The sequence below is a fragment of the Chrysochloris asiatica genome, unplaced genomic scaffold, assembly GCF_000296735.1.
Source record: "Chrysochloris asiatica unplaced genomic scaffold, ChrAsi1.0 scaffold00033, whole genome shotgun sequence".
Taxonomy (NCBI): Eukaryota; Metazoa; Chordata; class Mammalia; order Afrosoricida; family Chrysochloridae; genus Chrysochloris; species Chrysochloris asiatica.
Genome location: NW_006408551.1, coordinates 11502275 through 11513564, shown reverse-complemented (window position 1 = coordinate 11513564; position 11290 = coordinate 11502275). Strand labels below are relative to the sequence as shown.

The window sequence follows — 11290 nt, the reverse complement described above, 5'->3', positions numbered from 1 at the left end:
GATGCGTGTGTTTACCAATCTGAGCGTGCATTTCCTCCAAGTCTCAGTTTTGTTTTGTTTTTTGGGGGGGGCAAGTTTTAACTTCTTGATGGAAACTATTTAGAACATTCTTCCAGAAACTCTCTGAAGGTGGGAAGAAATACACATTCTAAGGCCACATTTTGTGTCATGTACTCTGAAACATATTACAACAGATAATCTTGTTCCCCACAAAACCCTGCTAGCATAGAGTTAAGATTCTAACTCACAGCGGTCCCAGATAGTGTTTCAAGGCTGTTCTTTATTGGAGTAGAAAGTCTCATCATTTTTTTGCAGAATGATGAGGGTTTGAACTGTCAACTTGGCAAATAGCAGTCCCTACAGCAACACCAGGACTTCTAATAACCATTTGATCTTGGTCAAACCTCAAAACAATCCTTATGATAGACATCTCCAGTTTAGATTAGAAAATTGGTTCAGGGCTTTGAATAACTTGCCCAAGGTTACAAATACAAGAAATCGAAGGAAGGTACTCTGTAAAGTGAGTTTTGGTAACACAGTAGTTAAAGCTCAGCTGATAACCAAAAGTTTGGTGGTTCAAACTTTTACCTTCCAAAGGATAAAGATGTAATAGTTCATTTCCAGAAAGATTTGTAGCCTCAGATATTTTACAGAGCAGTTGTACTATGTCCTAAAGAGTCATTATGAATCAAAATTCATCAATGGCAGCAGGTTGTGAAGGCATTAATACAGGAAACCACATTATTGTTGTTGCTGAGTGCCATCAAGTTGATTCCAACTCATATAGTGACCTCGTATGGTGTTTCTGAAGAGCAACTGGTTGAGTTTGAACAGCAGACCTTGTGGTTCAAACTGAACTTGCAGTCCAGTGCTTAATCTACTCTCTGTCCTATAAGGTAACTATGAGTCAGAAATTAATCAGTGGCAATGGGTTGTGAAAGTAGCTAATATAGAAAAACACATTATCTCAGTTTAACGAACCTGTGAGGGGCTTCTTCAATACAAAGAGTTCATGGAAAAATGGAACTGAAAGAAAATGGATTTTTCGGAAAACTTCTTGAATGCCCCTCCACAAGACAGGTATCTGCATTTTAAATTAGTAAATAGATTCAAGGATATTGAGTAACCTGTACCCAAAGTCACACACAAAGAAAACTGAATGAATCTTTTCATGCCAGCGCCTATTCTCTATTAGAAAATATTGCCTCAAACAAAACATAAGAAAAAAATAAACCTTGAACACTTATTTCTATGCTGCTTTCCACAAAAACACAATAATTTGGAAAAATGATTTTATATGTACTAGCCTCCTGGTGTGGTGCTATAGGATAAGCACTGGACTGCACACCACAAGGTCAGTGGTTCAAACCTACCATTTGTTCCTCAGAAACCCTATATAGGGTCGCTGTGAGTTGGAGCCTACTGGGCACACTTAAAAACAACAGAATTCAAATGGCAATTTACATTTGGTATACAAAAATTTTAATGGGGGATACCCCAAACTAAATATGTAACTTATACTTGTTAGCTGTTGTTGTTCAGTAACAGATATACAATGAAGTGTAAAAAAGTGTACAATTTGATAACTTTTGACATGTCAATACATCTCACTCCTGAGAGCATCCTTGTACACCTTTGAAACCACTCCTTCCTGACCATCCAAGTCCCATCATCCTATCTCCAGAAAACCACCTATCTGCTCTATGCCAATATACAATTATTTACATTTTCTAGAATTCTATATAGACTCCTGATGTGGTGCTGTAGGACCACCATTGAATTGTGAATCACAGGTCAGCAGTTTAAACCCCTAGCTGCTCCTTGGAAAGTGTCCGATGAGTCGGAATTGACTAAACAGCACTAACAATAAGAATTCTCTATAAAAATGTTATCTGTCACTATAGATAAATTTACACTATTAGAATTTGATATGAAAATAGTATGTACTATTTAGGGTTTGGCTTTCTTCATTCAGTGTAATTATTTTGAGATCTACATATATCTGAATATCAGTAGATTATTCCTTTTAATTGTCAAGTAGGATCCCATTATAAGGATATACTTGTACTACAATTTGTTTATTCATTCAGCTGAAAATGGATTGTTACATGTTTCCTTTATTATAAAATTTTAAAATCTGATGGAGAAAAATGGTGCAATTACTTTGGAAAAACTGTTCCTCAAAAAGTTAAAAATGAAGTTATCAAATGATTTAGCAATATCACTCTTAGGAATACCTAAGAGAAATGAGAAAATATGTCCATATAAAAACTTGCACACTAATGTTTATAGCAACATCATTCACAATAGCCAAACCTTGTAAACACCCAAGTGTCTATCAACTGATGAATGGATAAACAAAATATGATATATGGTGTGCTGTGGAGTCGGTTCTGATTCATAGTGACCCTACATAGGGTTTCCAATGCTGTAAATAATTACGGGAGCAGAAAGCTTCATCTTTCTACCATGGAACATCTAGTAGTTTCTAAGTGCTGACCTTAAAGTTAGCAGCCCAACTGATAGCCACTATACTACCAGGCAAATCCATAGAGGTGGAAATTAGAGCAGTGGTTTTCTAGGACTTCACACAATAAGGAGTAACTACAGATGGGAGTCCTGGTGTGGTGCTGTAGGTTAATGCACTGGGTTGCAAAGCCATTTGAACTGCAAGGTTGGTGGTTCAAGCTTACGCCAGCTGCTCCTTGGAAACCCTATACAGGATCACTATTGAATCGATGGCACTTGACAACAACAAATGGGTAATGCCTATTTTATTGGGTTGATGAAAATGCTCTGGAATTAGAAAGTGGTAGTGGTACAACTTTGTGGATATAGTAAAAACCACTGAACTGCACACTTTAAATGGACGGAGTTTGTGGTATATGAATTCTATCTCAATTATTAAAAAGTCAACTAGGAATACAATTTGAAATTGTAGTGGAACTGTATTGACTCTATAGTTTGATTAGTGAGAAAAGTGATGACTTAATATAGCTTCCTGATTCATAAAAAGTTTGTCTCTTTATTTACATTTTATGTATCTCAGTAATATTTTGTAGTTTCCAATGCACAGAAATTACATGGATTTTCAGATTTATCTGTAAGTATATTTTTTATTATTAAAAAATACATTTTGAAAATGTCATTTCTGTTGTTGTTGTTAGGTGCCATCGAGTTAGTACTGACTCATAGCGAACCTATACACAACAGAACGAAACACTGCCCGATCCTGGGCCAACCTCACAACTGTTGCCATGCTTGAGCTTGGAAGCTGTGCCATAGGTATCTTAAATATCAGAAGGGTCACCCATGGTGGGCAGGTTTCAGATGAGCTTCAAGATGAAAACAGACTAGGAAGAAGGAGAGATAAACTACTTCTGAATATATAGTCACTGAAAACCTTACGAAAGCAGAGAAACACTGTCAGATATAGTGCCGGAAAATGAGCCCCTCAGATCAGAAGGCACTCAAAACGCAACTGGGGAAGGCTGCCTCCTCAAAGTAGAGTTGACTGTGATGACCAGAATGGAGTAAAGCCCGTGGGAGTAAAGCCCGCAGGAGGAAAGCCCACAGGACCTTCATTTGCTGATGGGGCCCAACTCAAAAGGAAGAGTAACAGCTGTAAACATCCATTAATAATCGAAACATGGAATGTACGACGTATGAATCTAGGAAAATTGGAAATTGTCAAAAATGAAATGGAACGCATAAACATCAACATCTTAGGCATTAGTGAGCTGAAATAGACTGGTTGGTATTCGCCATTTGGAATCTACCAGCCTCATGGTTTACTATGACAGGAATGACAAATTGAAGAGGAATGGTGTTGCTTCATTGTCAAAAAGAACATACCCAGATCAGTCATCAGGTACAACACTGTCTGTGATAGGATAGTATCATGCGCCTACAGGGAAGCCCAGTTAATACCATTATTCAAATTTACGCAAAAAACACTAAAGCCAATGAGGATGATAGAAGAATTCTACCAACTTCTTCAATCTGAAATTGCTCAAACATGCAATCAAGATGTATTGATCATTAGTGATGAGTGGAATGCAAACGTTGGAAACAAAGAGGAAAGTTCTATAGTTGGAAAATATGGTCTTGATGACAGAAATGATGCTGGAGATAACATGATAGAATTCTGCAAAAGCAATGATTTGTTCATTTCAAATACCTTCTTTAGAAAGCATAAGAGGCGATTATACACAGGGAACTCGCCAGATCGAATACATAGATATCAAACTGACTACATCTGCAGGAAGAGATGATGGAAAAGTTCCATAACATCAATCAAAACAAAGCCAGGGGCAGATTGTAGAACAGACCATCAATTGCTCACATGGAAATTCAAACTGAAGCTGAAGAAAATGAAAACAAGACCACGAGAGCCAAAATATGACCTTGAATATATCCCACCTGAATTTAGGGATCATCTGAAGACAGATTTGATACATTAAATACTAAAATTGAAGACAACAGTTGTGGGATGACATCAAGAGCATCATCAAAAAGTCATTAAGAAGACAAGAAAGAAGGAAAAGATCAAAATGGATAACAGAAGATACGCTGAAGCTTGCTCTCCAGTGTAGAGATACTAAAGCAAATGGAAGAAATGAGGAGGTCCAAGAGCTGAACAGAAAATTTCAAAGATCAGCTTGAGAAGACAAAGTTAAATATTACAACAAAATGTGCATAGATCTGGAGTCAGAAAACCAAAAAGAAGAACATGCTCAGCATTTCTTGAGCTGGGGGAACTAAAGAAAAATTCAAGCTTCAACTTTCACTATAGAAGAATTCTCTGGGCAAATTATTGAATGATGCAGAAAACATCAAAAGAAGATGGAAGGAATTCACAGAGTCATTGTACCAAAAGAAATGGTTGATGTTCAACTGTTTCAAGAGGTAGCATAAGATCAAGAGCCAATGATACTGAAAGAAGAAGCAAGTACAAGGTGCACTGAAGGAATTGGCAAAGAACAAGGCACCAGGAATTGATGGAATAAAAATCTTTCAAGAAAGTGAGGTGGCACAGGAGGCACTCACTCATCTCTACCAAGAAATTTGGAAGACAACTATCTGGCTGACTGATTGGAAGAAATGCGTATTTGTGCCCATTCGAAAGAGAGGTGACCCAACGGAATGTGGGCATCATCGGACAATATCTTTGATATCCCAAGTGTGTAAGTTTTTATAAAGGTAATACAGAAATGACTGTAAGCATACATTGACAGAGAACTTCCAGAGGTTCAAGCTGGATTCAGAAGAGGCTGTGGAACGAGGGATATCATTGCTGATTTCCGATGGAACTTGATGGACAGTAGAGAATGCCAGAAAGATGTTTACCTGTGCTTTATTGACTATGCAAACGCTTTTGATTGTGTGGATCATGACAAGCTATGGACAACATTGCAAAGTACAAGTATTCCGAAACACTTAATTGTGCTCATGAGGAATCTGTACATGGACCATGAGGCAGTTGTTAGAACAGAACATGGGAACACTGAATGGTTTAAAATTTAAGAAAGGTATGAGACAGGGTTGTATTCTGTCACTATACATATTCAACCTGTATGCTGAGCAAATAATCCGAGAAACTGGGTTATAAGAAGAAAAACCATGGCAGGAAGATTGGAGGAAGACTCACTAACAACCTGCAATATGCAGATGGTACAACCTTGCTTGCTGTAAGTAAAGAGCACTTAAAATATTTACTAATGAAGACCAAAGAGCACAGCCTTCAGTATGGATTGCATCTCAGTGTCAAGAAAACAAAAATCCTCACCATTGGCTCAATCATTATCAATGGAGAAAAGATTGAAGTTGTCAAGGACTTCATTCTTCTTGGATCAACCATCAACACTCATGGAAGCAGCATTCAAGAAATCACACAATGTATTGCATTACGCAAATCTGCTGCACAAGACCTTTTTAAAGTGTTGAAGAGCAAAGACGTCAGCTTGAGGACTAAAGTGCACCTGACCCAAGCCATGGTATTTTTAATTGCCTCATATGCATGCGAAAGCTGGGCAGTGAATAAGGAAGACCGTAGAAGAATTGATGCTTTTGAGTTATGGTGTTGGAGAATATCGAAAGTGCCTTGGGCTGCCAAAAGAACAGATTTGTGTTGGAAGAAATGCAACCAGAGTGCTTCTTGGACGCCAGGATGGCCACTCTTCGTCTCTCATACTTTGGACATGTTATTAGGAAGGACCAGTCACTGGAGAAGGTGGAGGGTCAGAGAAAAAGAGGAAGACCTCCAGCAAGATTGACTAGCAAAGTGGCAGCACCAATGGGCTCAAGCTTGGCAACAATTGTGAGGTTGGCCCAGTACCAGGCAGGGTTTTGTTCTGTTGTGCATAGGATCGTTATGAGTTGGTACCGACTCAATGTCACCTAACAACAACAACGTCATCTGTAAGTTTTTGTATACACCTATTATCGGTCTGAAAAATTTCCTTCCTGTTCTTAGTTTGATGAGAATTCTTATAGATGAGCTTGAATTTTATCAAATACTTTTTGTTGTACTGGGATGAATCTCTCTTCATCACATATACTATTTTTTATAAACTGCTGAAATATTGTAAGAATTTTTGCATCTATGTTCACGAGGGACGTAGATCTGGAGTTTTCTTGAAATTTCTCTCTAGTATCAAGATAATGGTCTCCTAATATGAGTTCAAAAGTATTTCTTCCTAATATACTGGAAGTTTTTGTGGAATTGGTATTATCTTTCCTTTAACTGTTTGGCAGAATTTACCATCTAGTTCTGAAGATTTTGTGCAGGATATATTAAAATCTCAAGTTGAATTTCTTTAATTAATATAAGGATATTCACGTAGTCTATTCTTTTGAAAGGAAATCTGGCTGTTGGAGTCCTAATAAAATATTTTTTTCATATAATTAGATTTTTTGGCATTAAGTTCAGAACAACTCTTTATTATCCTTTTAATATTTGTTTTTTCTGTACTGATAACCTTTTCTCTTATTTCTGACATTTGTAATTGTGTCCTTTACCTTTTCTCCCAATCAGCTAGACTAGATATTTATTAATTTTATTTATCTTCACAAAAAATTAGATTTTGGTTTAAATGATTATTTTTTTCTATATTCTTTTTCATTGATTTCCATTTTGGTTCTTCTTATTTCCTTTCTTCTGTTTATTTTAGGTTTAATTTGTTTATTTTACATTTATTAAGTTGGAATCCAGTTTCTTTTTCTTTATAGGAGTTCAGTAGTATAAATTCTATATAATACAGCATTTATTGCAAAGTAAGATAGTGTTTTCTAATTTACAGTTTTCATGTAACAGTTGATAAAGAAATCCTTGTTGTTGCTGTTGTTGTTGTGGCTAAGTGCCATTGAACTGGTTCTGACACATAGCGACCCTATACAAGGTTTCTGAGGAGTGGTTGGTCAGCTAGAACTGCCAATTTCTCAGTTCAAACTGATTTTGCAGTCTAGTGTAGTAACCCACAGCGCCACATCAGGACTCCTTAATAAATCCTTATACACCATAAATGAAAACAAAATATACCATGATACTGAATAATAATGTGACAGAATAATGTGAAATGTATAATACAAGGAAATTTCTAATGTTATCAATTAATCTACAGTCACAATTTCTATATTATATTTATTTACTATATTAACACACTGAAATGAAAATATTTACAACTTAACAAGTGAACTAAAGAAAGGAAATAATGACCTTTGAGAAGTCCAGAGTTATCTATAGGTCCAGGATATACATTCTGATCTCCCATTTGATATTTGTCCCAACTGTCAAAGCCAACATATTTTTTCCACTGTTTGAACCAGCGACTATCGACTAGGTACCTAGAAGAGGAAAAGAAAAAGGAATCAGTTAAGGAAACTATCTGGAAATACAAGGAACATCAAAAGAGCTACTGATTTTAGAAATTCATTTTATACTACAGTTCTTGCATATTCAACTGATTAAGAATAACTGTAATGCCACTTAATATTTAGAAGAAAAAGACTTTACTTGTGGTAAAGTATAATTTATATTATTCCATAAGTGTCTACCAGTTGAAGACAAATACTGCCATACACATTAACAGAGAAACAACAACAGCCCCAATGGTATTGTTTTAAAAATAGGCACATTAAGTAAAAGGCCTTCAATAAAATAACTATTAATGGAAGAAAAATTCAGGTAGTAATTATACCTACCAATCAAAAGAAAATTTAAAACACACATAGTAAAAAGATAAAAGAAATATGAAAAAATGGTTCTTTTTTAAGAAACTTATAAATATGTTCATTTTATATTTTATTTAATTAGCTTCTTTACCAATAAACCTTAATAATACAGCCTCAGACTGCTCCTCATACAATCTGTTGGGGCAAGCATCATTAGGTTTTGCTTGGTTAAAAGAATGTGATGCACCAAGCACAGTTAGCATTACTGAAACTGCATTAATCTTATTTTCAAATACCTAGAACTAGCTTTTCATCAGATTACTAGTGGCAGTAAAAACATAAGGGTTTACTAATGAAAGCATAAAAATACCCATAAACTTGAAAAATGTAACAAATTTATCCTATCACTATTAAGAAAAACTATTGTGGCACTGGTTCATAATTATTTTAAATTATTTTCTAGAAAATAATTTTCCATATTTGTACCAGGTACAACTGGAAACAAAATTAACAGTAAAGGTTAATGAGATGTTTAAAGCTCACATGTGTAATAACATAGGTAATAACTGTTTTAGGAGATTATAATTTTAATTATTTCTGTGCTTACTACCCTGGTGTGGTACTGTGGATTAATGCGCTAGACTGAAAGGTCAATAGTTCAAGTTCACTAGCTGCTCCTTGGAAATCCTACACAGGGTCTCTATGAGTCAAAACCGACTCTATAGCATGTAACAACTACCAATAACACTTCAGGAATGAAAATAAACAATTATGTATGAAAATAGCAGAAGTAAAAGTGCTGAACTAACAAAAACTCACAATTCTTAAAGAATATTCATCAATAATTTGTGTGAGGATGGGTATGCATAATTGTAGCTGTTGTTTTTGTTGTTAAGTGCCATCCAGTCGGTTCCGACCCATAATGACCCTGTATAGGGTTTCCAAGGAGCAAATGTTAAGCTTGAACTGCTGTCCTTGCTGTTCAAATGGCTTTTCAGTCTGGCACATTAACCCACAGTGCCACACCAGAACTCACCAAACTCACTGTCAGGTTATATAATTGCAAGTCTCTAAGTTAAGATTTATGAAAAAAAAACACCAAAAAACAGAGAGTTGACTATGGTACCATGAATTTACCTGATATGGCTCTTCTAGCCATAGTCATCATGATGTTGTTAAGTGCCGTTGAGTCGATGCTGACCCATAGCGACCCTGTATAGGGTTTCCAAGGAGCAGCTGGTGAATTTGAATCACTAGCCTTGCAGTTCAAACGTCCATATAACTCCCACCAAATGATAGATGGTGCCATGTAGCCAGTTTCAACCCACAGTGACACTGTATAGGGTTTCCAAGGCTGTAAATCTTTACGGGAGCAGAAAGCCTAATTTTTCTCCCATGGAGTGGCTGATATATTTGAACTGCTGACCTTTCAGTTAGTAGCTCAGCTTGTAAGGAAGCATGCAAATAGGGTGTGTGGGACTCTGATACACGGATTGGTTGGTTTTGCCATTCTGCTGGGTTTTAAATGAGTCGTCCTAGAAGTAGGAACAAAGGATCTCAAGATCATCAAGAAAGAGCCAGCAACAGAGAGAATCCTTTGGCCCCTGAGATCCCTACTCTGGAGAAACAGAGGCAGCAGAGGCAGCTATATGGAGAGACAGAGCAATGATCTTCCAGGCCCATACAATGAGTAATGCTGAGCGCCTTAGGAAAGGTGGACCAGCAGAACCGAATGCCCTTTGGGTATTTTATCAGTAGCACTACAGGAGCTTGTAACACTTGTCAAAGGACACAGACCAGAGACTGGAGGAAGCTGAGACTGTGGCTCTCAGGAACCCTTCAAGTCTAGAATGGAGATCACCATCATGGCCCATTTTTTATGGTATATGGGGGGTGGGGGATGGGGGGTGGCAACAACACCAGTGAGATATACTCACCATGGAATGGTCAATCATTCAAAATCAAAAGGGCAGCATTTTCCTAAGGACAAAGTTGAGAAGGGATGGGAAGGAGGGTGGAATGAAAATTGAGATGGGGGAGGGGCAACAGGACAACTGTTATAGGAAGGGACTGCAATCACTGAGATGAAACTAAGTGCACGATATGATGAATGTAAAATTGATGATCTCGTCTGTAAACCTTCACTCAATTCACAATAATTTTTTTTTTTTTTTTTTTTTAAGAAAAAGATCAAAAGGGCAACAATTAGCTGGGGAAAAGGTTCAAAGGGGTTGGGAAGAAGAGTGGACTAGAACTAGAAACCACAGGGAAGAAGTGGAGTAACTGGTGTTCCATGGAGGGATTATAATCATTGTCATGAAGCAAAGTGTGTAATTCATTGTTGGATATAAAATACAAATACAGATTACTCGATTAATTTTCATAAATAGTCTTGTTAAGTATACATACGAAACACAAGATGAGATGGAATGGATAAATACATGAAAAAAATGCATTTCAAAACATTTATATTTGTGAAATCTGACAAAAGTTCGCAACTTGAACTCAGAAAGTCTAGAATAAAATCAATAAATCATAAAGATGACAAATAAGTGAACAAAAAAACCTGAATTTATACACTATCAATACTCTTAATGCCAGATGGGTTTAATTTTAGCTTTTGGGTTTCTTTTTCGAAGTTACATCTGTAAAGATTACTATTTCATGACTTTGTTCTTTCTTACAAGTTTGGGGTGCTGCCAATGGCTAAACTGTGACTACTAGCTGCAACACTGGTGGTTCAAACCCACCCAGAGTTGCATCAGAAGATAAGCCTGGAAATCTGTTTCTAAGAGACCACCGCCGTCTTGAAAACCCGATAGAGCAGTTCCACTTTGTACACATGGGCTATCCATGAGTCTGAATCAAGTCAATATTCTTTCTTAGACATCTAAAAGAATGAAAGCTATGAAATATCGATCTTCACAAAGTTATCATTATGATTTTAAGATGAAGTAAAATATCCTTAACATTGCCTAAAAGGTCTTGCATGATCTGCATGTTGTTGTTGTTGTCAGGTGCCATCGAGTCGGAACTGACTCAATAGCGACCCCATGCACAGCAGAACGAAACAATGTCCGATCCTGGGCCAACCTCACTACAGCTGCCACACTTGAGT

General features: G+C 36.7%; 1 protein-coding gene across 2 annotated transcripts in view; it reads right to left on the bottom strand.

Moving 5' to 3' along the window:
* Positions 1–11290, bottom strand: part of USP15 (ubiquitin specific peptidase 15) — a 189180-nt gene that overhangs the window by 134061 nt on the left and 43829 nt on the right. For both annotated transcript variants that reach the window (XM_006859509.1, XM_006859510.1), the window contains exon 2: positions 7718–7845. In XM_006859509.1, the coding sequence (XP_006859571.1) occupies positions 7718–7845 (128 nt within the window). The remainder of the gene's footprint in view (positions 1–7717; positions 7846–11290) is intronic.